This window comes from Hemitrygon akajei, chromosome 9 (genome assembly GCF_048418815.1).
Source record: "Hemitrygon akajei chromosome 9, sHemAka1.3, whole genome shotgun sequence".
NCBI classification, from domain to species: Eukaryota; Metazoa; Chordata; class Chondrichthyes; order Myliobatiformes; family Dasyatidae; genus Hemitrygon; species Hemitrygon akajei.
The window spans coordinates 35682764-35710684 of NC_133132.1; the positions used below are offsets into that span (position 1 = coordinate 35682764).

The 27921-nt window shown below is 42.1% G+C and overlaps 1 protein-coding gene across 1 annotated transcript in view; it reads left to right on the forward strand.

The window, feature by feature from the left end:
* Positions 1-11803, forward strand: part of me1 (malic enzyme 1, NADP(+)-dependent, cytosolic) — a 404589-nt gene extending 392786 nt beyond the window's left edge. The window contains exons 13-14 of the mRNA XM_073055771.1: positions 3025-3123; positions 10109-11803. Coding sequence (XP_072911872.1) covers positions 3025-3123; positions 10109-10276 — 267 coding nt within the window. The 3' untranslated portion in view covers positions 10277-11803. The remainder of the gene's footprint in view (positions 1-3024; positions 3124-10108) is intronic.
* The last annotated feature ends 16118 nt before the right edge of the window (positions 11804-27921 follow it).

The following is a 27921-nucleotide window of genomic DNA, read 5'->3' on the forward strand; positions in this document are numbered from 1 at the left end:
TTAAATCAGGCAGGAAAATTCTTACAGCAGGGGAAATCAGAGGAATCTTGGTATAAATCATAACAATCTAAATAAGGATATTTATGAGTTTGCAAGCCTCAATTTTGGGAAACCTTTGAAGAATCACTGTGTACTGATCTGCAGCTATTTATTTAGAGATACAGCACAGAACATCTTTGAGCTGGACCACCCACCCGGCAATTTACAATGATCAATTAATGGACCAGGTGCAACATTGGACTGTGAAGGAAAACCAGAGGACCCAGAGAAAACCCAGGGATTCCACAGGGAATATGTATAGATTCCTTACGGATGACACTAGAATTGAACTCTGAACTCCGACGTCCTGAGCTGCAATGGTGTCGTGCTAATCGCAAGATACCCTGTGCCCAGGTATCTTGGTGCGCGTGACAGTAATAAAAATTGCCAATGCCAATACCTGGAAAGTCTCACGTCTGAATTGCTGAATCGTTGAAAATGATTATACTCAGCCATGCAAATCAGTTTACTGGAACCTGCCGGAGGAAGGAGCGCAGAGTCGGGAAGTGGGCCAAGCAGCAGGTTCAAGTGCTCTGCACCTTTGAGGGAGTCACAGTGACTGAGACCCACTTACTCCAGTTGCCTCTGATGTGGTCTGTAAACTCAGTGCCCACATTATCTAGTACCTTTGTAGCTAATACAATGGCCACTGAGTGGATGTCTGTGGCCTTCTGGTCCTGTAACCAATTCATTTCAAAATTCAATGTGTTGTGCATTCAGAGATGTTGTTCTGTACATCACTGTTGTATAGTTAATTAAGCTACTGTCACCTTCCTGTCTGCTTGAACTGGTCTGGCCATTCTCTAGTGACCTCTCTCATTTTTGCCCACAGGACTGCCACTCAGTGAACTTTTTCTGTGTTTTTGCTCCATTCTCTTTCAACTCTAGAGACTGTTGTGCATGAAAATCCCAGATCAGGAGTTTCTGAGATACCCAAACCACCCCGTGTGGCACCAACAATCATTACACGGTCAAAGTCACTTCGATCACATTTTTCCCCCTTTCTGATGTTTGGTCTGGACAACAACTGAACCTCTTCACCGTGTCTGCGTGCTTTTATGCACTGAGTTGCTTCTGCATGACTAACGAGTAATTTGTCAGGTATACTGACTGTGTGCTTCTACATCCTGGAAGATCAAATTTCCAGAAATGGGGAAATTATTTTTAGTTTGTATACAAACATGCGATACTCCTGGTCAGAGAAGCAGCTCACAATAGCTGCTTTAAATGGGTCTCGTTCACTGTTGATCTTGAAAATTGGGCCTTCTTGTTAAAATAACAAATATTGTGAGCACTGTCTGGTTTCCAAGGATTTGTTTGGCACAGGAAAACAAATGGTTGATGTGAGAACTTCCCTGTCTATCTGGCAGTCAGCACACTTCAGCGCCATTTTCTGCTGCTGGAAAATTAGTTTCACAACAGTCTAGTTCATGTTATCAGATCCTTCCTGGCAAACAGAAATCCATTGTTGCCAATGCCACTGAATTACTTACTAATACTAAAACAGAGACATTTGTCCAAAATTCCTCTTCTTCCTGCTTTACAGCTAATCAGAAACAGAGTCAGGGTCATTGTCGCTGACATGTGCAGGTTGTTGTTTTGCAGCAGAAGGAGAATGCAATACCAAATAATCACTATAAATCACAACAAGAATATATAAATTAATTAAATAGTGCAAAAAAAGAGGAAAATAATTCCGAGGTAGTGCACATGGGTTCATTTTCCATTCAGCAATCTGATGGCAGAGGGGGCAAAGCTGTCCCTTAAATGTGGAGTGTGCATCGTCAGGCTCTTGTACCTCCTCCCTGATGGTAGTAGTGAGAAGAGGGCACGTCCTGGCTGGTGAAAGTTCTTAATGATGGATGCTACCTCCTTGAGGCATCGCCTTTTGAATAATCCTTGAAGATGGGGAGGCTGATGCCCATTATGGAAACATCTGAATTTACAAACTTCTGCGGTTTTTTTCTGATCCAGTGCATTCCAGCTTCCGTTCCAGACACTGATGCAACTGATCAGAGTACTAGATTCAGAAATCTAGTTCACTTGTACTTGGGCTTGGTTAGGCCTTGCCTTTGGGAGTGGGAAATGGGAGCCCATCAGTGACAAGGGCAGGAGAGCGGGGGCCAACCAGTACTCTGGATAGTGAACTGGGGCCCACCAATATTTTGTGGGGCTGGACTTGGGAATGAACTGTGGAGCTGAGCTTGGGATATTGTTGAACTTGGCATGGGCATATTTAACGGTGGTTCTGTGGCAGAAGAGCACTTGTTGCTTGGCACAAGCTGATTAGACAAAGAAGTGGTTGAACATGATTTGACCAAAATGGTCCAAAGTCAGCAGTTTCAAGGGAACACTGCGGGATGAACAGTGGAAAGGGTGCAGAGTTTCAAGTTCCTGGGTGCCGTGGTAACGCAGCATTTAGTGCGACACTATTAAAGCTTGGGGCATTCTGAAGTTCGGGGTTCAATTCCGGCACCATTCCGCAAGGAGGTTGTGAACATCCTCCCCGTGTAATGTGTGGGTTTCCTCTGGGTTCTCCTGTTTCCTCCCACAGTCCAGAGGCCTACTGGGTAGGTTAATTGGTCATTGTAAATTGTCCTGTGATTGGGTCTGGGTTAATCAGGTTTGTCAGGGGTTGCCAGGGTGGTTAAAGGCTGTAAGGGCCTACTCTGTGCTGTATTAGTAAATGATTAAATAAATAACCATCTCAATTGATCTATCCCGGGCCCAACACTTTGAAGCATTCACAAAAAAAGCTATGCCAGCAGCTATATTTCATTAAGGGTTTGAGGAGATTTGGTATGTCAGCAAAGACTCTAGCAAATTTCTATGGGTGGATTTTTTTGTGCTGAGCCTGTTGAAGTTGTGCTGCTCAATTTGAAATTACACACTAAATCCATAGATTTTCATCCCTACAGTCCACAAAGGGAAGAACGTTACAGAACACTAGCTCTTACATTTTGTGCTTTTGCTCTTGTATTGCAGGCTTTAGCAGAACAGGTTCTTGAAGAACATTTGGCTGAAGGACGCCTATACCCTCCGCTTAATTCTATCCAAACTGTTTCCCTGAACTTGGCAGTGAAGGTAATAAAATTTGGTTTTAAGGCTGAATTGTTTATATGAATCTTGTTTTACGTCTTTCCATATGCAGTTTTCCTTCTCATAAACAGCATTTAAAGGAAACCATAATAACAATAGAACACTACAGCACAGAGCAGGCCCTTCAGCCCATCTAGTCTGTGCCACACCATTAACCTTCCTAGTCCCAATACCTGCACAACCCTCCCATCCATGTACCTATCCCAAATTTCTCCTAACTGAAATCAAAAGATTTTGATGACAGCAGTCTCCAGCAGTGAACTATTTACTACTCAGCTTCTCCACTGCAACATTGTGTAAATAAGGAGTTAGCTGCTAAAAGTGATAAGTGAATTTATCTTTAAGAGACTGATTAATCCCCCTGGGGTCGGTGATGCTCCTGATCAGGTGCTCGCACCCAACAAAGTTTGTGTCGGAATTCTACAAAGTTGGAGGGTTCGAGCTGGAGGAGAAGAGGGAGAGGGAGGTGACTAGAGAAGGAGGGATGATGTGGGAGAGGAGAGGTGTGTAGCTGTGGCCCTGTCAGCCCTTCTCTTTCCCCTCCACTGCCCTCATGACCTGCCCATCACTCCACCTTCCCTCCTTTGGTTCTTTACCTCTTTCCCTTTATTCCGTGGTCTACTGTCCTTTCCTTTCAGATTCTTAGAGTCATAGAGCACTACAGCACGCAAGTAGGCTCTTCAACACTGTGCAGAATCATTATGCTACCTAGTCCCATCGACCTGCGCGCCCACCACAGCCCCCCATACCCCTCCCCTCCATGTACCGATCCAAAACTTCTCTTAAATGTTGAAATTAAAACCCGCATCCACCACTTCCGCTGGGAGCTCATTCCACACCCTCACTACCCTCTGAATGAAGAAACTCCCCCCCCCCCCATGTTCCCCTTAAATATTTCACTTTTCACTCTTAACCCATAACCTCTGGTTGCAGCCTCATCCAACCTCAGTGGAAACAGCCTGCTTGTTTTTACCCTATCTGTACCCCTCATGATTTTGTTGACCTCAGTCAAATCTCCCCTCATTCTCCTGTGCTCCAGAGTATTAAATCGTAACCTATTCGACGTTTCCCTATAACTCAGGTCCTAAAATCCTGGCAACAACATCGTAAATTTTCTCTGTGTTCTTTCAAGCTTATTGATATCTTTCCTGTAGGTAGGTGGCCAAAACTGGACACAACACTCTAAATTAGGCCTCACCAACATCTTATACAACTTCAACATAACATCCCAACTCCTGTTCTTAATACTTTCTTTTATGAAGGCCAATGTGCTGAAAGTGTTCCTTATGAACCTATCTGCCTGTGATGCCACTTTCACGGAATTATGGGATCTGTATTCCCATGTCCCTCTGTTCTACCGCACTCCTCAATACCCTACTGTTCACTGTTTATGTGTTTGTCTTCCCAATGTGCAACACTTCACACTTGTCAGTATTAAATTCCATCTCATAAATCTGAGGAAGTCTGCAGATGCTGGAAATCCAAAACAGCACACTCAAAATGCTGGAGGAACTCAGCAGGTCAGGCAGCATCTCTGAAAATAAATAAACAGTCGATGTTTTGTGCTGCAGCCCTTCATTGGTTCCTGACTGTTTATTCCCCTCCATAGATGCTGCCTGATCTGCTGAGTTCCTCCAGCACTTTGTGGATGTTACTTTAAGCTGCAGCTGTCAATATTCAGTGCATTTTTCCAGCTCTTCCAGATCCTGCTGCAAACAAGTGACTGTAACGTCTTCACCAACCTCCCAGATGGGACGTTGACAAAGGGTTTGAAAAAGTCCATGCAGACAACATTCACTGCTTTTGATAGCCTTCCTCGCTGTCCGCTACACCCCAGTTTTGGTATCATCCACAAATCTGCTGATCCAGTTAACCACATTGTCATCCAGATCGATGAAAAACAACAATGGACCCAGCACAAGTCCCAGGCCTCCAGTCAGAGAGGCAGCCATCTACAACCACTCTCTGGCTTCTCCTGCAGAGCCGATGTCTAATCCAATGTACTATCTCACCTTGAATGCTGAGTAACTAGACCTTCTTTACCAACCTCCCATGCAGGACTTGTCAAAGAGTTTGCTGAATTCCAGGTAGACAACATCCACTGCATTTCCTTCACCGATTTTCCTGATAATCTCGACAAAAGACCTTCTTCCATTTATTCCATGATCTACTGTCTTTTCCTTTCAGATTCTATCTTCTTCAGCCCTTTGCCTCTTTCCCTCCCCATCTCCCCTACTCCCCCACCTTGTCTCATCTATCACCTACCAGCTTGTATACCTCCCCTTCCTTTCACCCTTTATTTAGATTTCTACCCCCTCCTTTTCCAGAAATAATGAAAGGTCTGAGCCTGAAATGTCAGCTGTTTGTTCGCCTCCTTAGATGTTGCCTGACCTTCTGAGATTCTCCAAAATGTTTGTGTTGTCTTGCATATTGGAAGGAGAAACAGGGTGTGCATTTCAGTTTGATAACCTTTTATCAAAATGACTGAAGCATCATGGACTTGTAATGTTAGCTGTGATGAGAGAGGAATTAATGTGTCTTGCAAAGTATCTCCAGCTATTTCTGTTTTTATTTAACAATCAGGAGAGGACAAAATGTTGAGGTCCGCAAGGAAGAATGGAGGTGACCATAGTTTCTTAAACAAAAAGGTGAATCGGTCGTAGATGCTAGTGAAGCTGAATTAGAATGTCAGTTGCTTAAGGGAAGCTTGAGGTAAGATGGAATAATCACGGACATAAGGTATGAAGGGAAGGGAGACGGGCAAATGAATGAGTGTGGTGTGAGGTAGTTCAGGATCCAGTGATGATGTTAGTTGTCCATCATGCCCGACGATGATGGTCGTTCTTGTGCAGTTCATCTGTGATGGACCCGGAGAACGCTGTGGAGTCCGAGGCTTGAATGGGAAACTCATTGGCAGTGAGCGAAGAGGAACTGTCCTGAGTCAGCTGCAGCTTTCTGTTGTCAGGCAGCCAACAGATCTCCACGACATCTCTCCTCAAAGTTGCAAGTTGCATGATGCAAGTCCTATCAAGGCACGCTGTCCAGTTCAGTCTTGTGCGGCTGGAGTAAGTCTAGCCAATGCGATGTTAGCTCTCACACTATCTTTGAACCAGAGTTAGCACATTGTACAGTAGATGTTTGGGGATTCTCGAGTCCTCCATGCATATAACATGCATCGAATATATCCATCGAAACTGGGCTTTCAGGATCATGGCCATGATGTTCATGGTCTCTGGTCCATCGACGACTTCCAGGTTTGTAACATAGTCCTGCCAACAGGATGCCAAGGACTGACCTCAGGCTATGAATGTGGAAGCATTCTAGCGGTCTAAGATGTCTTCTGTAATATAGTATTTGACAATCTGTTTATACAGTATTTTAAAATGGGTCTGCTCTTCAGAAAAGTTGTGTCAGCTACAGGTAAAACAGATTTTTCTTGTAGGATGACACAGTGGAATGCATTTAGCAGAAAACAGAAAGAGGGTTTTGTAAAAATAACATCAAGCTAAACAATTGACTGTGAAAAGCTGCCTTGTCACAGCCCAGATTTCTATGAAGAACTCTTTGAAAGTTTCAAACAAATGTAAGAAGTAGGTGGAACAGATGTGCTGGTAAAGGGTAAGATCAGTACTAGAGCAAATTGCTGGAGGAAATCAGAAACTTGTGTTCCATCATGTTCAATTTTGCTGTTTTTAATCCCAGGTCCTTTCAGAAGTCAGCAAAGAGGCACAAAGCGTGTTGCTTCATGATCATTTGATTAAGCATTAATAGAACAAAGAGAAATTGAAATGACCGGTGAAGGGAGAGACAAAAATCTAAGCGCCTAAGATATTAAGATGGTGCCGACCTCGTGGTGCAGCTCTTTTATCCCCACAGATAGGGATAATTCCATTCAAACTTGTAGATAAGAGTCAGCCAATCAGATAGCTTTTTTTAAAATTATGCAATACACAGTCCAAGAGACTGAGAGAGCCTTCCAGAGTCATACCAATGTAACCACTTAGGGTAGTGTATTAAACTTGAATAAACATGCCATTGTCACTAGGAAACATACTGGGCAGTTACTTGTATATAAATAATTAAAATGCAAGCAGACAATTAATTGTTAAACTGCAAAAAATAATCAATTAAATGGTTTAGTTTAAGAATTAAGCAATCAGATCCAACATTCAGTTGTATGCATTTTTAAAATAGAAGAGTACAGCAGAGTACTGTGTTCAGGTACAGTATATTCTATAAATATATATATATATATATATATATATATATATATATATAAGTATCCCTTGCAATTTGCTGTCAAACTTCCCTGTGCATTCCGTATTGAACAAAATGTGAGAGGACATTCTGGGTAAATGAAATACAAGTGAAATAAACAGCTGCACATTTGTTTCTTATCTCTGCATCTCTCATGTGTGTTATTCACGGCCACCTGCCTTCCCAGTATCACAAACTTAACAAGCACAGTACAGGCCCTTCAGCCCATGATGCTGTGCCATATTCTAGCATTTGCAATCTCTTGTGTCCCTAGATCACTACTGGAATGAACAATGATTCAGGAGTCAGAAAACGTGAACGTCAGAATCAGTTTTAATATCACTGGCATGCAGTACGTCTTGATATTTGTTGCTTTGCAGCAGCAGGTCATTGCAATACATTAAAAAAAGCTATAAATTACAATAAAAAACATATATAAACATATTAAATAACTAATGCAAAAAAGGGAGCAAAAGTAGTGAGGTGGTGTTCATGGGTTCAACGTCCATTCAGAAATCTGATGGTGGAGGGGGAGAAGCTGTTCCTGAATCATTGAGTCTGTGTCTTCAGGCTCCTGTACCTCCTCCCTGATTGTAGCAATGAGAAGAGGGCATGTCCTGGGTGATGTGTGTCCTTAATGATGGACACTGACTTTATGAGGCACTGCCTTTTGAAGATGTCCTCAACGGTGGGGATGTTACTGCCCATGATGGACAAGGCTGAACGTACAGCACAGAAGCTGCTTCTGATCCTGTGCAAGTGGCCCAGACAAACCTGACGGCAATGTAACCAGTTAGAATTCTCTCCACGGTACAGCCATCAAAATTTGCTTATCTTTGGTGACATACCAAATCTTTGTGTGCAGCTCCAAAGGGAATAATCAAATATTCCCGTTTATGACTAACATAGATATAACAAGGGAAAGCAGTCACATAGGCTCTACAATACGTCTATCATAGGGTAGAGTTGAAATCCAGAAATGGAGGACTGGCAAGAGATACACCATAAAGTCTGAGTCCTGAGCCCTGACGTCGGCCCAGAACATCGACTGTTCATTCCTCTCCATAGATGAAGTCTGACTGGCTGAGTTCCTCCAGCATTTTGTGTGTGTTACTCTGACCATTGGCACTGCCTGACCTGCTGAGTTCCTCCAGCCTTTTGTGTGTGTTACTCTGACCATTGACACTGCCTGACCTGCTGAGTTCCTCCAGCCTTTTGTGTGTGTTACTCTGACCATAGACACTGCCTGACCTGCTGAGTTCCTCCAGCATTTTGTGTGTGTTACTCTGACCATTGACACTGCCTGACCTGCTGAGTTCCTCCAGCATTTTGTGTGTGTTACTCTGTCCATAGACACTGCCTGACCTGCTGAGTTCCTCCAGCATTTTGTGTGTGTTACTCTGTCCATAGACACTGCCTGACCTGCTGAGTTCCTCCAGCATTTTGTGTGTGTTACTCTGTCCATAGACACTGCCTGACCTGCTGAGCTCCTCCAGCATTTTGTGTGTGTTACTCTGACCATAGACACTGCCTGACCTGCTGAGCTCCTCCAGCATTTTGTGTGTGTTATTCTGCATTTCCAGCATCTGCAACATTGCTCCACATACAGATTTGACAAATCAATTGGCAAGGTTAATTTTAGTCTGGGTGTATAGGATATTAAGATTTTTTTTTTTGGAACAATAATTATATCAACTAGTCTAACTCCAAAGGCAGAGTTAGCTGAAGTAGACCGGGAATATAGATTAAAATTTGAGGTGATAGATCAACAGTGACAGACTTCAAAGTTCAAAGTAAGTTGAACTTTGTGTATATATATGTCACCATATACTACCCTGAGATTCATTTCTTGCAGGCATTCACAGTAGTACAAAGAAATACAAGAGAATCAATGAGAAACTATAGTCAAACAGAGCAACACACAGAAAGTGCCAGAGGCACTCAGCAGGCCAGGCAGGATCTATGGAAAAAAGTACGGTTGACGTTTCTGGCCGAACAAAGGTTCACACGGCAGAGGACACAGAGAGATTGACAAGCAACCAGTGTGCAAAAGAAGAGAAACTGCAAATACAAATATATAATAAATGAATAATACCAAGAGCATAAAGTGAGTCCACAGGTTATGTTCAGTGTTGAGGAGGGCAAAGTTGTCCTTGCTGGTTCAGGAGCCTGGTGGTGGAATGGTGCCAGACTAGCAAATTTTAACATATTACTCCACCAGCACGCCATCATACTCCCGATTGTTGATTTTAAGATGTTTCACATTAGAATAATCCATTGAATTTGAAGGGAGCATAGGAAGGCCCCAGTAAGTCCGAAGGTAGTGCAGTGAGCAGAACCAAGTGAGTTTGGTACGTCTAGCAAATTTCTACAGATGTGCTTTGGAGATCATTCTAATTGGATGTATCACCGTCTGGTATGGAGGGGCCACTGCACAGCTGTTCCTGAATCATTCGGTGTGAGTACTTGGGCTCCTGTACCTCTTCCTTGATGGTAGTAATGAGAAGAGGCCACGGTGGTGGGTGATGGGGGTCCCTAATGATGAATTACACCATCCTGAGGCATTGCCGTTTGAAAATGTCCTCGATGGTAGGGAGGCTAGTGATGGAGCTGGCTGAGTCTGCAACCCTCTGCAGCTTTTTCCCGATCCTTTGCTGTGGCTTTCCAGCATCCGCCGTTTGATTTTCAGCCAGCTTTCTGCTTTTCCTTTCAGGTTGCTGAATATGCTTTCAGAAACGGAATGGCATCTGTGTACCCTGAGCCAGAAGACAAACGTTCTCTGATCAGCTCCCTCACGTACAGCACGGATTACGACAGTTTTGTCATTGATTCTTACACTTGGCCAGAAGAAGCATCGAAGATTCAAACAGTCAAAATTTAAAAACGATATCCCTAGCATTCAGGATTTTTAGAGAGGGCTGCTTGGTTAACCTTTCAGGGAAATTAATCAGTGGATTAAATGTTAAAGTTTGTAGTATGGTGCACCTATTTAGGTTTTTTTTCATGGTATAAATATATCTCTTCTGCAACTAATTACGTTTCTTCCTGTGCCAGAAAGAATTCTTTCATTTCTGTTTTTCTCGCTGAAGGTATCCAACTGCAGTCAGTAATCCTCAATTACGTTCGTTAATGACGTATGCAGGATATTACCCTAATGTCCGTACCACAAGGAGAGATTGGGGATGGGCCATTCCATATGCTGGAATGATCTAACACTGGTACTCAAAATTTGGCCAGTCCAGTTGATGATATCACTAGGCAATGCTAACAATCATAACCTTCAGAATGTTATTGAAATACTGTTAGAAACCTTGAGTCCAGTAGGGTTGGCAGCAATGGAGGCACAAGCAGATCCAGGTGAGTGGGGGTTCTCTGCACCAACCTTTGTGACTGTACATTAAAACTTCATGTGGTAAGAGTGCTTCCCAGAATCAGACAGGGTTTGTCTTTGTAAACGGTTGTAACCTGAACAATGAGCAGGGGAACAGTGGTGATACAGGAAAGCACCGTCCAACACACACAAAATGCTGGTGGAACACAGCAGGCTAGGCAGCATCTTTAGGAAGAAGCACTGTCGATGTTTCGGGCCGAGACCCTTCATCAGGACTCACCATCCATGTCTGTCCAGTTAGGAAAAGTTCAAAAACATCTCAGAAGAATTTTTGTACAGTCCGGAATGAAAGGTGATGTCCGTTCAGACTCTGCTAGTAAACCATAGACTGCCCACTTCCCTCAGCCCTTTGCTCTAATTCCTGTGTTACCACCAAGCCCCTCATCGTCTCAGGACTTGTATAGGGTACCGTTCTCACAGTGCCCTTGAAGGTCGCTTCCATGCTCCCTGTTCAGATAGCCTAACAGCCTCTTCCAAGATGCAGTGGTTGGGAAACTTGTATCCAATTTACATTTCTGACTTAGTCATAAAAGCCACGTGAGTCTCCTCTCTGCTCCCAGATGGCCTCCTCACCCTCCTCCCCCCCCCACCCCCCCCGCCCCGGGCCCTTCTATTTAATCTTAAAGAAAGCACAGGTAGTATCTTTGCAGTATGAATAGAAAGGAAAATATTGATGGGTATCAGGTACTGCTGCTGTGCAGAAGAGTGAATTAGACATGGTAATTTTGCTTTGGGTGATAGCTAGAATCACAACTTTAATGGTAAACTATTTTGAAGACACCACTGTCAACACTTATCAGGAATTTAAGTTGAAGGTTTATCAACAAAGCATTAAATTGATTATTTTGTTCAAAATCAAAGCTTAATTCATATTCATCTTGCTACAATTTATTTCAGCAAAAAAAAATCAGTGGAAAATGAACTTGAAGGAATGGATTTGGTTTAATATAGAATATTTTTTTCTGTATTACGTGTGGCAAATTCAAGGTTGTATTAAAATCGGCATATTGTATCTCACAGTTGTGGCTTTGAAAACTTGCATTTTTGTTTCTTAATTCTACAGGTGCTTTTTAAGTTGCATTTCATATTAAGTTGATTCCATGGAGAAATACTGACTAAAACTGTCCTAATAGGCCCAATGAGCCTGTGTAACCAGTGACACTCATGTCACCAGTTAACTTACTGTCCCGTATATCCTTGGAATGTGGGAGGAAACCAGAGCACCCAGAGGAAACCCAGTTGGTCACAGGGAGAAAGTACAATCTCCTTACGGACAGGGCAGGACTTGAATCTGGGGCTTGATGCCGTAATATCACCATGCTACCATGTGGAAGGGACGGCACGAATAGAAAGTGGAGATATAAATTGAAGTCGGTATGCATTGTAATTCTAATGATTTGTTGTGTCAAAGGAGAGGTCAATTTAGAATTTCAATTTAGAAGTTCAATTAAATTATTAATAACTAAGAGAAGATTTTTTCAATTACAAAATGGATGAAATGGAAATGTTGACACAGTGAATTGTTTGTGGGTCTGCCTATACCTTGCCTCCCTCCTCTGTGGCTTCTCTTAGAACTTCAGTCTTGGTTCAAACTCTGTTTCTTCAGAGATCACTTGGTTGTTGTCAATATTTTGCCATATTTTATTATCATAGAGAAGGTGATTGTCTGTTCGCATCCCCCTCAGTTCACCAGCCCAGTTGCCAAGGCACTCAATGCTCCCTCAGCACCAACACCTCCCGTCCTTCCTCCTCCAGTTCAACATGTAGGTGAACAATGCAGGCTATCACTGTCTACACCCCCTCCTTCCCCTGCACGTACCAACCACACCTCCAAATGCCAACTGCTATTGTCCCGATCTTCACCACTCCCAGCCCCCACCTTCCACCAACTCCCCAGTCACCATGGTCTGACCTTCACTAGGTGAGAAGGACTGGCTCTGGGAAAACTCAGACGCAGCAAAGCGTTGGCACCGGATGGTGTTGTTATAAGAATAACCACCTCGATAGAAGAACACGTGATCTTACACAATCAATAGCTGTATGCACGCCTACTAAGTTTTCCTGACCTTTCAAGACAGCCAAAGAGCAGAAAATATATTACCAGTTAAAAAGGAGTTTCTGCTGCAGGTCACATGCTCCTCATAGTTCCACTTCCATTCCATGGGACACCTCACTATCACGATGGATGGTCTCCTTCAGAGTTGCCACTGCTGGAAGACTTGGAGAGTCTGCTTTTATATTCATTAATTCAAATGGTACATTCCAGTGTCATTGGATGACTTTTAACATCTTCTTATTGGCTCTGCTCCAGGCCAGCATCCATTTATTGCCCTCTTCCCAGCAAATGACAGTCTGTAATTTATGGCTCTTTGTTCTCAATCAGCTTGAGTCACTCAGACCAATATTCACAAACCTGCATGTTATATCCAACCAAAGGACACCTCACAAATAGCTTCTTATTTGGAAATGATCCCGAGCTCAGCATATTACCTGAGACTTCATTGTGTTTTCTTTAAAACACTGGCCAAGCCAAGCAACTGACTCACGAAATGGAGAACTCAATCTATTCATAAAATGGCAGCCTCTATCTCCTTCCTTGTAGCAAGAACAAAGACAATTGGACCGTCTGCTTCCACTGTCCTTGATTCATTTGACTTCACTTACTTGCAGACTGTAGTTCTTTCTGCCAACAGTGTGAACTCCAAGGTCCTGAAGCAGTGTAGTGAGCAGCTGTGTGGAGTTCTCCAGGGCATTTTCAATTTGAGTCTCAGCCTGGAAAGGGTACTGACTGTGTGGAAAACATCCTGTTTGGTTCCAGTACCCAAGGGCCAACCAAAAATAACTGATATCCTGTGGCTGTGACCTCACCCATTGTGATGACCCTAGAGAGGCTGGTCCTGGCTCACCTCTAACCCCTGGTCAGATCAGCCCTCGATCCCCTGCAGTTTGCCTACCAGCGACACATTGGAGTCAACGATGCTGTCATCTACCTGCTGTTCAGAGCCTAATCCCACTTGGATAAGCTGGGCAGCACTGTGAGGGTCATGTTTTTTGATTTCTCAAGCCTTTTTTAAAGGCCTTCAAAACCATACAGCTCTCATTGCTGGGGGGAGAAGCTCTGTTCAATGCAGGTTGGCACTTCCATTATATCCTGGATAATGAACTACATGACTGTCAGATCAGAGCTGTGTGACACGCATGGCTTTATGCATTGAGGCCCCACAGAGGCTCCCTTACTGTTTACCCTGTATACCTCAGAGTTTAGATACAACACTGAGTTATGTCATCTGCAGAAATTCCCTGATGACTCAGCAATAGTTGGGTGTATAAAGGGAGGATGGGAGGATGAATACAGGGTCTGGTGGAAAACTTTGTCAAATGGTGCAAGCTGAATCATCTGCAGCTCAACATCAGTAAGACAAAGGAGATGGTGATGAACTTTAGGAAGACTAAGCTTGTACTGCTCCCTGTTACCATTGATGGTGAGGACGTGGATGTGGTGAGGACCTACAAGTACTTGGGGGTACACATGGATGACAGACTTGAGTGGAGCACCAACACAGAGGCTGTGTACAAGGGCCAGGGTTGCCTTTACTTCCTGAGGAGACTGAGGTGCTTTGGAGTATGCAAGCCTCCCCTTCACATGTTCTACTAGTCTGTTGTTGCCAGTACAATCTTATCTATGGTGGTGATGTGCTGGGGCAACGGCATTAACATGGCTAATGCCAACAAGCTCAATAAACTGATTAGAAAGGCTGGCTCTGTTATAGGAGTCAAACTGGATACACTGGAGGCTGTAGTAGAACAAAGGACCCTCCAGAAAATCCTTGGAGCACTTTTAGTAATAGACTAAGACAACTGCGCTGCTCCAAGATGAGGTCATTCATACCCTGCGCCGTTAGGCTCTATAATGAGTCAGCCTGTAGCCAGGGAAGTGATGACCCCCCTCCCTCCTGTTAGATTATTAATAATCTCTGTTTAAGTTCAGTTTAGCTCTGTTTTATTTTTAAGGTAACTTATTTTTTATTCTTTCTTACTTCTCTTCTAATATTTGTATATCTGTGCACTAGTAATGTTACTGCAACACTGTAATTTCCTTTGGGTCAATAAAGTATCTATCTATCAATCTGTTGAGTCTATCTAGAACACGGAGTAATCCCGTTAATAAACTAATCTTCCCTGTAACTTGTTCTCCCCAAGCTCCCATTAAGCCCCGCTCCCTTCCTAGATTCTGCCTACACACTTAGGCGCAAATTACACAGATTACCAAGTCCTCTAATCTACTAGTCTGTGGAATGTTGGGGAAATCAATATCTGGGACCCAACATATCGAGGTGCAAAGTAAATTTATTATCAAAGTATGTATAGATAGATAGATAGATAGATAGATAGATAGATACTTTATTCATCCCCATGGGGAAATTCAACATTTTTTTTCCAATGTCCCATACACTTGTTGTAGCAAAAACTCAGTAATAATATGATATGCATCTAAATCACTAACTCAAAAAGCATTAATAATAGCTTTAAAAAAGTTCTTAAGTGCCACCATGTTCAACCCTGATGAGATTTGTTTTCTTGTGGGCATACACAATAAGTCCAGGGAACACAATGGAATCAATGAAAGACCGTGTGGTAACTCCTACTTTAAAAAAGGACAACTCAACAATTTTATGGCCAAAAGAACATCTTTATCTGGGATGGCAAATGATATTTACAATACAGAAGCTTCCAGGTGCCTCGTGTGGCATGGGTGGTGGAACTATATACAATGCACACGGAGTAAAAGGAGCAGAAATAAAACCCTGGAAACCGCCTCTTGTTACCAACAGCTTCCTGATTAGTATTAACTTACTTTTAATAATACTCACATTACAACACTTCTCCCCTTTAAAATCCAACATTCCCCAAATATAGAAGAACTGGGAAATAAAAACAGTGATATCATTAGCAACAGGTTACCAATACAAAACATCCTAAAAAAACGTAGCAAATTCAACATTCAATCTAACAACAAAAGAAACTATCCGATCAAAGATTCAGTCTGTCAGGAGGTTTGCGAGGGCACTGTGATCTACGCACTACCCCCGGTGACCCAGCAGGCACCGCTGGTGAGGATGTTTTGGGTGGGTCTAGTGTTGGGGACATGAGAGGGGTCTGCATGTCCGTGTGAGAATGTCTATCCTCTTCAGGGGACTCTGCCCCCTCTGCCAGTGTTTCTCTCTCTGGCAAAGTCACTGGTGGACAGTACTTTTCTTTCTCTTCTTGCACTACTTATTGAACATATGTTAATATATACTTCATACTGTAATTTATAGTTTTTATTGTTTTGCAATGTACTGCTGCCTCAAAATTTCATGACATATGGCAGTGATAGGAGACCTGATTCTGACTCTGAACCATAGCTGATTTATTATCCATCTCAACCCCACTCTCCTGCTTTCTTCCTGTAACCTTTGAAACCTAATGTAACCTTTTACTAATTGAAAACCTATCAGCCTCTGCTTTATATATATCCAATGACTTGGCCTCCACAGCCATCTGTGGCAATACATCCAACAGATGAATTCACCCTTTGGCTAAAGAAATTCGTCCTCATCACTCTTCTAAAAGCACATCCCTTCATTCTGAGGCTGTGCCCTCTAGTCCCAGACTCCCATATTATAGGAAACATCCTATCCACATCCACTCTATCCAGGCCTTTCAACATTCGATAGGTTTCAATGAGATCACCCCACATTCTTCTAAACTCCAGAGTGTGCAAACCCAAAGCTATCAAATGCTCCTCCAAAATCATTCTCATGAACCTCCACTGGACTCTCTCCAATGTCAGCACACCAGTACACCCTTTATTAGAAAATGGGCCCAAATCTGCACACAATACCCAATGCCCCAAATGCAGTCTAACTAATGCATGTGAAGCCTCAAGATTATACCCTTGCTTTTATTTTCTAGTCCTCTGGGAATGAATGTAAGAATAATTTCCTGGACTCTGCTGTAAACCTTGGTGAATCATTGCATTTTCCCTTGATCCTGTCACATGCCCCCCCCTTCTACTGCCTGAACCTCCGCACCCCCACGCCTGACGATCTTGTAGGTATAAGATCTCATTCACTGGCTACAGAAGGTGGCAAGATCTGATGAACTGCAGCTCATCAGAAATACAGTGAGGTCAACCAACAACAAACAATTTGGCAAGATTGTTGACATTGGCCTAATTCAGCAGTTAGGACCATGCTGCCATGGAGATTCCAGACCACATCTTCTGGACCAAGCTCTTAAAAACATTACCAAAATAGTGGAGCAGGCAAAGGGATTTATTTTTTCAATTTATTATGTTTTATGTTTCATCTCCCTTGTCAGTTTAATCAGCAAAGTGGAGTTGAACATCAACTCACCTTCTCACCACGACGTTTCTGCACGCTGTCTCTGCCTCCCGGAATCCTCTCGGAGACTGTAGAGCTCGGAAATACCCAAACGATCTCCAAACTGCAAATCACAGGCTCTAATAGTTCCAGAATTACATCCAAGATGAAAAAATAAATGTTAAAGACATAAAAGAAGTGAAATACAGTATATGGTTTTATGATCTATCCAGAAGATGTCTACCCAAGGAGCATTGCATGCAGGCCCATCTTGACCAGAAGATGCCGATTTAAGTTGTAGATATTACTATTGGGACAATGTATATCCTGCTCATGTTCCATAGTCTTTCAATTTCCCGTGTTTTTCACTCACTGGTTCCTGTATGTTATATGTGTTCGGAATGTCCATAACTGAGTTTTTCTTGCATGTTTATCCTGTAATATTATATCCAGATGGATGTTTTTGATTGTTCTATCTGTAATATTGGATCATAAGAATAATGCAATTATGATAAGAAGTATACACCACTGAACTTAAAAACACAACCCAGCACAATGAAGAATTTATCACTGAAGAAGAAAAAGTTAACCAATGAAAGAGCATGGCTCTCCATGGAAACATCCCCATAAGCTGAGCTGCCTAGATGTCAACAAGGAAGTGTCGAGCACCTGGCTCAGAGTTGGAGACCTCTTCCCAGAAACAGAGGGGTTCCGTGTGGTAATACAGGACCAGGGGGTTAACACAAAAATTATCAAAAATATATAATGAAAGACCAGCAAATTCAAGATGATAAATGCAGAAAATGCCAAAGGAAATCAGAAACAATTCAACGCATTACAGGATCCTGTAGCAATTTAACTCAATCTGATTACTTACAGAGGCACAATCACGTGGCAAACATCATTCACCAAAATCTTGCTTAAATTTATAAACTCATAAAAGAAATCATACCTTACTATAAATACAAGCCTGATCTAGTTTTAAAGTCAGAGTCCTACAAATCATATTACAACCTATCCATTATTACAGATAGGACAATCCATAGTAACTGCCCCCCAGATATAATTATACATGATAAACAAGCAAGTACAACTTATTTAACAGATACAGCATTCCAAGCACACATAACATACAGAAATCAATAAGTGAAAGACACTAGAAATTGCTGAATTAAAAGAGGAAATTGAAAGACTATGGAATGCCAACAAGGTATACATTGTTCCAATAGTAATATCTACAACTGGTATCATCCCAAAGTTATTACACAATAGCATTAAACGATTAGGACTACACAGCAATGTCTATGTAACTCTCCTGAAAACCGCAAAACTAAACACAACTAGAGTAGTTCGATAGTTCCTAGCAAATGAGAAATAAGTGTGCTTGGCTATTCCTTAGCTTTTACCAGCTTGAGCTGAGAGAAAAAGTATATTATTAGTATCATATTCCCTATATCATCAACTATAAATTATAATAAGACTTCCAGGAAATAGACAGGATAATAAATAAGCAAGGAATAAAGATATGCAGTACCTAAATTCTTCTAGGAATTACAGTACTGTCAATGTTATCTCAAAGCACTGTGAATGTGTGGGCTTTGTCTGTGTCCTCCAGTCCTCTCCCACATTCCGAAAATATGGATGAGTAAGGACTATTGAGTTGTGGGCATACTGTGTTGATGCAGAATGTGTGGTGACACTTGCATCTTGACCCCAGCACATCCCTGGACAGTGTTGGTAATTGACGTAAATGGCACATTTCAATGTTCATACAACAAATAGAAGTAAACTTCACTCTTTAGTCTTTTTTTCCATCTTTTTATTATCATTATTAATAACAACAAAATAAAATTGATACATAGATAATGAGATTACACACATACATATTTCAACTAACTATAAAAGATTACAAGAACAATGATTACAGTATAAATGAGTATTCCCACATCGTAAACGATACAATATACAAATAGACAAGGCAAACCTAAGTGTATCATAATATAAAATAAAAAAAGAAAAAGAAAAATAGAAAAAAATCATTATGCAAAAAACTAATCTAAAAATCTAATAACTAATAGAAGAGAAAAAAAACAAAAAAAGAGAGAAAAAGAAAAAATAAAGAAGAGAAAAAAAAGGGCTGTTTATAATATCTCACAAAAATACTAAATCATCAGTGTCGTCAACTCCGATCCTCTTGACATATATGCAATCAAAACTGGAAAATCAAATAGGCCTGGAACAGGGTCCTATTACATCATATGAAAATATTGAATAAATGGTCTCCATATCTTTTCAAATTTAGTAGAAGTGTCAAATACACCACTTCTAATTTTTTCTAAATTTAAACATAACATAGTTTGAGAAAGCCAATGAAATACAGTAGGAGGATTAATTTCCTTCCAATTCAACAAAATAGATCTTCTAGCCATTAGTGTAAGAAATGCAATCATTCGACAAACGGAACAAGATAAATGAAGTGAGTCCATCATTGGTAAACCAAAAATTGTGGTAATAGGATGGGGTTGTAAACACTCTTTAGTCTTTTATAAAGACAATTACTGCCAATCAGAGTTACTGCCGACTGATAATAAAAGGACCAGCATGGAGTAGGCCCCTGTGGCCTCTCCGAGCCACTCCACCCCATGGGACAAATTACAATGACCAGTTAACCTACCTGGTCCATTTATGGACAGTGGGAGGAACCCTAAGGCCCTGGAGAGAACACATGCATTCCACGGGAAGGATGTACAGAGACTCCCTACCGCACGGCACCAGTACTGAACACCGAACTTTGGAAATGTCCTGAGCTGTAATAGTGTTGCACTAACTGCTACGCTACTATGACACCCTATAATGGTGGAGACAAGATGGAAATAGAATTGCTGATGAAGGGTCTTGGATCGAAATGTTGACTGTTTATTTCCTTCCAAAGGTGCCGTCTGACCTGTTGAGTTAGAGTCACAGAACACTATAGCACAGAACCAGAACCTTTGGCCCAACTGCTGCACGCTGAACTATTAATCTGCCTCGTCCCATCGACCTGCTCCCAGACCATACCCCTGCCATCCGTGTACCTATCTAAACCTCTTAAATGTTGAAATCAAACCTGCATCCACCACTTCCATACAGCCACCATCCTCCGAGTGAAAAAGTTACCCCCTCCGGTTCCCCTTAAATATTTTACCATTCATCCTGAACCCATGACCTCTAGGCTCACCCAACCTCCGTGGAAAAATCTGCTTGCAGTTACCCTATCTATACCCTCATAACTTTTTTATACTTCTATCAAATCAACCCTCATTCTCCTACACTCTAGGGAATAAAGTTCCTCTGGCATTGTGGGTGTGTTGCTCAGGGTTCCCAGCATCTTCAGAATCTCTTTGTGAAATGAAACTGCTGTCTATTTGCCTTTCGTGAGGGGCTTCAGCTGCTGAGCTGCTCCACTGGGTCGAGATCCTGGAATAAAGTTGATCCAGTACCTCAAATCTAAAGCAAAAGTAATTCAGGTGGGGACAGAAAATACTAAGTTGAAGACATAATTATGATTTAACTTACTAAAGTATGTTGATGCAAAAAGAGTTACCAAAACCAAAAACAGAAGAGATCCTAGGTCTTGGCTTGAAACGTTCCCCTCCTTAGATGCTGCCTGATCTGCTGAGTTCCTCCAACATGTTTTTCTGTGTTTTGCTCTGGATTTCAAGCATCTGCAGAATCTCTTGTGATTATGATGACAATAGTTCTGTAGGCACTGATTTTTAACACCTTCCTTTTTCTTTTTTGCTTTTAATTTCCTACCCTTTGCGGAAGTGTCTATTGTTCTCCAAATGCTTTTAAGAGAAATTCTTCATTCTGTGTGTAAGACACACATAATGATGGAGGATGTCAGCAGATTGGACAGCATCTATGGAAAGGAATAAAGAGCTAACACTTTAGCTTGAGATCCTTCTCCAGGACAGATCTCAGGTCCTGATGTCTCCCAAAGAAGGATCTTAGCTTGAAATGTTGACATAGTTCCATTCATGCTGCCTGATCTGCTGAGTTCCTTCAGCATCTTCTGCGTGTTACACCTAAAGCAAAATAGACTTGGCCCTTTATGACCACCAAGGAGGAAACCTTGAGTTCCTGAACAGCACCAACACAATTGTTGCTTTTGCTAATAAATTTGCATACAAAGTCTCCATGAGAACATAATCTGTTCGAGAAACATCCTGTCCCTTATAGTAAACAAATCTTGATAGAAAGTTACTCCACCCTCCTCCTCTGCCAGATCCACGTCCAACTTATATATATTAAACACACACACACACACACTCCTCTCTCTCTCTCTCTCTCTCTCTCTCTCTCTCTCTCTCTCTCTCTCTCTCTCTCTCTCTCTCTCTCTCTCTCTCTCTCTCTCTCTCTCTCTCTCTCTCTCTCTCACCCATATCAGAATCAAGTTTGTCATCACTCACATATGCCATGAAATTTCTTTTTGTTTTGCAGCAACAGTACAGTGCAATACATAAAATTACTACAGTACTGTGCAAAGGTCTTAGGACCCTAGCTATATAGATGTGCTGAAGACTTTTGCACAGTACTGTAAGAGAGTTCTCCATTTCCCCACTCTGGCCTCTCACCTTTTCTCCTCACTTGCCCATCACCTCTCCCTGGTATCCTTCCTCCTTCCCTTTCTCCTATGGTCCAATCTCCGCTCCCACCAGATTCCTTCTTCTCCAGCCCGTTACTTCTCCCACCTATCACCTCTTAGCCTCTTACTTTATCCCCCCCTTCCCTACCCACAGATTTGCTGCTCACCTGGTCTCGCCTATCACCTGCCACCTTGTGCTCTTCCCCCACCCATCACCCACCTTCTTATTAGGCTTCTATCCCCTTCCTTTCCAATCCTGATGAAGGGTCTCATTCTGAAATGTTGACTCCTTATTCCCCTCCGGATATGCTGTCTGACCTTCTGAGTTCCTCTCACTGTTTTAGATTATTCTAGAATATGTTTCATAACTGGGGTTCTGCAGAACCCTAGGGTTCCATGAGAGGTTGCAAGGGATAGTAATTTAAAAAAAATAAAGATCGTTTGTTGAAATTCATGCAATGAGCGGTGCCAGCAATTGCAGTGGTGGGTGATGACTGAGCAGCTTAGTATGGCAGTGCGCAGTGGGGCCATGTTTATTTGGTTCAGTCCATTCCCAGTTTTTGACGTGAGTTAGATAGGCCATTGATAATTAGTGAGAGCTGTATTACACGGAGGGGAGGACAGTAGGTCATTGAGGAGAGCGAAGTGTGTTTTCCAAGCATTGAATGGACTTGCTCAACTTGGGCCGTGATGTCAACCTCTCCCTCCCAAATTACCTCACGAATTTTCCTCTTACACGCCACCGACTGACTTATGGGAGTGAACAAGCTATCAGTGTAGTAGAAAATTCGAGGGAATTTCTTTCATTCTAAACTGTGGCAATTTGTGAAGTGGAGGTGTGAGATGGAAGAGGAGGGTTCTGGGCCTAGGCCTACGGACAAATCTGATAAGGTTAATGATGAAGAATTACAATCTTCAGTCATTTCACTGCACCAGTGCAACAACAGACACAAAAAAGTCCGTCTTTACTGTGGTGAACTACATATACCTGTCTGGACACGCCCCTCTGCTGACTGCTCCTGTGACTCCTCCCACAGACCCCTGTATAAAGGCGATTGGAGGCACTGCTCCTCCCTCAGTCTCCAGGATGTTGTGTGGTGGTTTCTTGCTGCTAATCGTGGTCTCTTGCAGCTAATAAAAGCCTATTGTTCGCCTCCCATCTCCGAGAGTTATTGATGGTGCATCATTTACAAAGAAAGCTACTTATCAATAGGCTTCCCATGGACTGGTGATCCAAGTTGTCCTATTCCATTGCATCTCGTCTGTGGCAACCAACATACAAATGCAGCAATGGCTCCGACAAAATTGAAAAGACTCTTAATTACAAATAACAGCCTTATGACACATAAGGTCGCCTCACTACAGGAAGGATGTGGAAACCATGGAAAGGGTGCAGAGGAGATTTACAAGGATGTTGCCTGGTTTGGGGAGGATGTCTTATGAGAATAGGTTGAGTGAACTTGGCCTTTTCTCCTTGGAGTGAAGGAGGATGAGAGGTGACCTGATAGAGGTGTATAAGATAATGAGAGGCATTGATCATGTGGATAGTCAGAGGCTTTTTCCCAGGGCTGAAATGGCTAGCACGAGAGGGCATAGTTTTAAGGTGCTTAGAATTAGGTACAGAGGAGATGTCAGGGGTAAGTTTTTTACACAGAGAGTGGTGAGTGCGTGGAATGGGCTGCCGGTGTTGGTGGTAGAGGCAGAAACAATAGGGTATTTTAAGAGACTTCTGGATGTCTACATGGAGCTTAGAAAAATAGAGGGCTATGGGTAAAGCCTGGGTAGTTCTAAGGTAGGGATATGTTCAGCACAGCTTTGTGGGCCAAAGGGCCTGTATTGTGCTGTAGGTTTTCTAAAAGTGCTGGTTATTTTAAAGGATTATTGGAATTTGAAAACAAACAGATTAATGCTTTTGAAAATAAAATCACAATCAGTAAAAAGATTCCGGAAACAAGTTGTTTAGTTTCTTTAATACCAGTTCACTAGAGAATGTTTAAAAAACTGTGTGTAAACCTGCACAAAGAACACACCAACTGCCTGCTACATACAGAAATTCCGATGCTTAGCTGAGGAACTGGGTGTTTGAGCTGAAAGGTGAATTGCAGAAGTACTTGCAAAAATATAGTAGGCCAGATTTAGACGAGAGCTTTGAAGATGAAGAGTGGCTGCAGAGACTAGCCTATTTAACAGACATTTTCATCATATGAACCAGTTAAACAAGGCTCTGCAAAGTCCTGGGGTAAATGTTTTGACTTCAAGTGACAAGATTCTTGGATTTAATAGGGAACTGAATCTGTGAAAACATAATGTTTCAAATTTCCAAGCATAATTTCCACTGCTTGGGCTTGAGAATGAGGGAGGATATTAAAAAGTCTTGAGTCTTATTGAAAGCCACCTGGAAGAACTGCAGAACAAAATTGAACAGTATTTTCTCTCTCAACACAAGTGTATGACTGGGTGAGGAACCTTTTCTCTAAATCTTCTGCTCAGCCTGAGAACTTGACTGTGAGAGAAGAGGAAGAACTTTGTGATCTGCACTCTGATCATGCTCTCAAGATGAGATTTACTGACCTGCCCCTGGACAAGCTCTGGGTTTCTGTGAAAGAAAAGTATCTTGCCATTCATAGGAAGGCAATGAACATTTTGGTGCAGTTTTCAACATTTTGCATGAGTGAGCAAGCTTTGTCTTGTTTAACAAGCATCAAAAGTGAGGATAGAAATTGTCTCATTTCAGTTGAAGGTGAAATTCGTGTGTGCTTATCTCGTTCGACCCAGAATTGAGAAATTTATTGTTTGCCTTATGAGTTTTTAATGAAAGGGAAAGAAAGAGATTAATTTCAAGAAAAGTTGACTAAAAATCATTCTCTACTCAGAAAAGCATTGGCAATTATTTTTGGATTATTATATCTACAGCTTATTGATCACGCTAACATACTGTGTACTCTAGATGTAATATTTATGTAGGGTTTCCCGAGGCATGAAAATTATTTCAAGGGTTCCTCTAGGGAAAAAAGATTGAGAAAGGCTGTTCTAGAGTTATGAAATTATGGATAGCAGATATTCATTAAAACATGAACCAGGAAGTAAAATCTGTTAATGATGTAACTTCAGCGAATACTGATTCGTGAGAGTGTGGAATGAGCTGTCAGCAAAGTGGTGGATGCAGGTTGAATTTCAATAATTAAGAGAAATTTGGATAGATACATGGACGGCTGATGTATCGAGGGCTATGGTCCAGGTGCAGGTTAATTGAATTAGGCAGATTAATAGATCAGCATTGAATAGATGGGCCAAAGGGCCTGTTTATATGCTGTAGTGTTCTATGGCCATGAATCTAGGATACGTTGAAGCTACTGAAACTATTATAAGACCACAAGACCATAAGATATAGGAGCAGAAGTAGGCCTTTCGGCCCATCAAGTCTGCTCGGCCATTCAATCATGGCCTGGTTCAATTCTTCCAGTCATCCCCACTCCTTTGCCTTTTCCCCATACCCTTTGATGTCTGTCCTGGCAAATCAAGAACCTATCTACCTCTGCCTTAAATACACCCAATGACTTGGCTTCCACAGCCACTCGTGGTAACAAATTCCACAGATTTACCACCCTCTGACTAAAGTTATTTCTCCACATCTCAGTTCTAAAAGGGTGTCCTTCAATCCCGAAGTCGTGTCCTCTTGTCCCAGAATCCCTACCATGGGAAATAACTTTGCCATATCTAATCTGTTCAGGCGTTTTAACATTCTGAATCTTTCTATGAGATTCCCCGTCATTCTCCTGAACTCCAGGGAATACAGCCCAAGAGCTGCCAGATGTTCCTTATACGGTAACCCTTTCATTCTTGGAATCATTCTCGTGAATCTTCTCTGAACCCTGTCCAATGTCAGTATATTCTTTCTAAAACATGGAGCCCAAAACTGCACACAATACTCCAAGTGTGGTCTCACGAGTGCCTTATAGAGCCTCAACATCACATCCCTGCTCTTATAGTCTATACCTCTAGAAATGAATGCCAACATTGGATTTGCCTTCTTCACAACCGACTCAACCTGGAGGTCAACCTTTAGGGTATCCTGCACAAGGACTCCCAAGTCCCTTTGCATCTCTGCATTTTGAATTCACTCCCCATCTAAATAATAGTCTGCCCGTTTATTTCTTCCACCAAAGTGCACGATCATACACTTTACAACATTGTATTTCATTTGCCACTTCTTTGCTCATTCCCCTAAACTATCTAAGTCTCTCTGCGGGCTCTCTGTTTCCTCAACACTACCCACTCCTCCACCTATCTTTGTATCATCGGCAAATTTAGCCACAGTTTGTGAATATTGAAGCCACTGGGTGTGGGACATTCCGATTTGGTCACATTGAAACTACGCAGAGGGAAAAAATAGATGAATGCGTATCATTGGAAATTTAAGAACGTAAGAATGTGGTCAGGGAAGTTTATTAAGTTGCTTCCTCCTGTATGAGCACATTGTTAAAGGCAGAATAACTCAGAGTTCAGGACAGGTTTGGGTTGTCAATTGATATTCTGATGAGCTCTATATTCAGGGAATAGTTGTAACCAGAAAGGAATATTTTGGGTGTCTGGAGTTTGTGCTGAAATCAGCCAAAAGTATTGAATTTCCTAAAGAGCTCTGCTAGTTGGGAGGTGTAACCATTGTAAGAATGTAACTCTATAGGTTACCTGACTACAGTCAAAATGTTAAATTCAAGTAGGTAATTATTGAAACTATTGAAAGTGTAGTTAATTGTTAATTGATCATCTTTTTTTCTCCAGCTTGAAACATCGACTGTGCTTTCTTCCATAGATGCTGCCTGGCCTGCTGAGTTCCTCCAGCATTTTGTGTGTGTTGCTTTAATTGTTCATTGTTATCTTTGTTTGGAACATTGTGTGAGGAGAAAATTCTAGATTCTCTCCAGTAGACCAGCTGTGTGAATAAAGACATTTATATTTCCCAGTTACAACTTCCGTTGTGGTTCAATTTAGTCAGTCGTAACAGTATCCTTAACAGACTGTTGACATTTTACTCTATAATTTAATGTCCAAGTCAGTAAATGTGTGCTCTCTCTACCATGGGGGGAACACCACTCTTTATAAACCTCCACACTGAGTGGTGTCACAACAACAACCCTGCACTCAATGTTGGTAAGATTAAAGAATTGATTGTCGACTGCAGGAAGGGGATGTTGAGAGAACACACCTGGTCCCATCAAGGGATCAGCAGTGGAAAGAGTGAGCAGCTTCAGATTCCTGGGTGTCAACATCTCTGATGCTCTGGGACAACATATTGATCCAATGATAAAGAATGCCTGACAGTGGCTATATTTCATTAAGATTTTGAGGAGAATTGTTATGTGGACAAATTCTCCAGCAAATTTCTACAGGTGTACTGTGGAGAGCATTCTAATTGGTTGCATCACCATCTAGTATGGAGGGGCCACTGCACAGGATGGGAAATATATCTTTTTATAATGTATTGCACTGCACTGCTGCCATAAAACAAGAAATTTCACGACATATGTCAGTGATAATAAACCTGGTTCTGAAAAGCAACCATGAGCCATGATTTGTTGTTTTCTGTCCTGAAACCAATTTCTTTTTTACCCAGGCTGCCACTGGTTAACTTCTACCACAAGCTTCTGATTTATTAGGCAACACGAGTGAATCTGCAGATGCTGGAAATAAATAAAAACACAAACTGCTGGCAGAACTCCGCAGGCCAGATAGCATCTATGGGAGGAGGTAGTGATGACGCTTCGGGCCGAAACCCTTCATCAGGAGTGAAGTAACATGGGATGGTCAAGGGGCGATAAGAAGTGGGGGAAGGAATAAAGTAGAGAGCTAGGAAGTGATAGGCTGGAGGGAAATGGGCTGGGGGAAAGGTGGAGAATTATGGGAAAGAAAGGTAGGGCTGGGGGGGGAGATTATAGTGAGGGGGGAAAAAAGAGAGAGAAAGAGAACCAGACTGAAATAATAGATAGGGATGGCGGGGGTCAGGGGTATCAACGGAGGTCTGTGAGTTGAATGTTCATGCCGGCAGGAAGGAGGCTACCCAGGCGGGAGATAAGGTATTCTTCCATCGACCTGCGTGCGGCCTCATCTTGACGGTAGAGGAGGCCATGGACAGACATGATTTA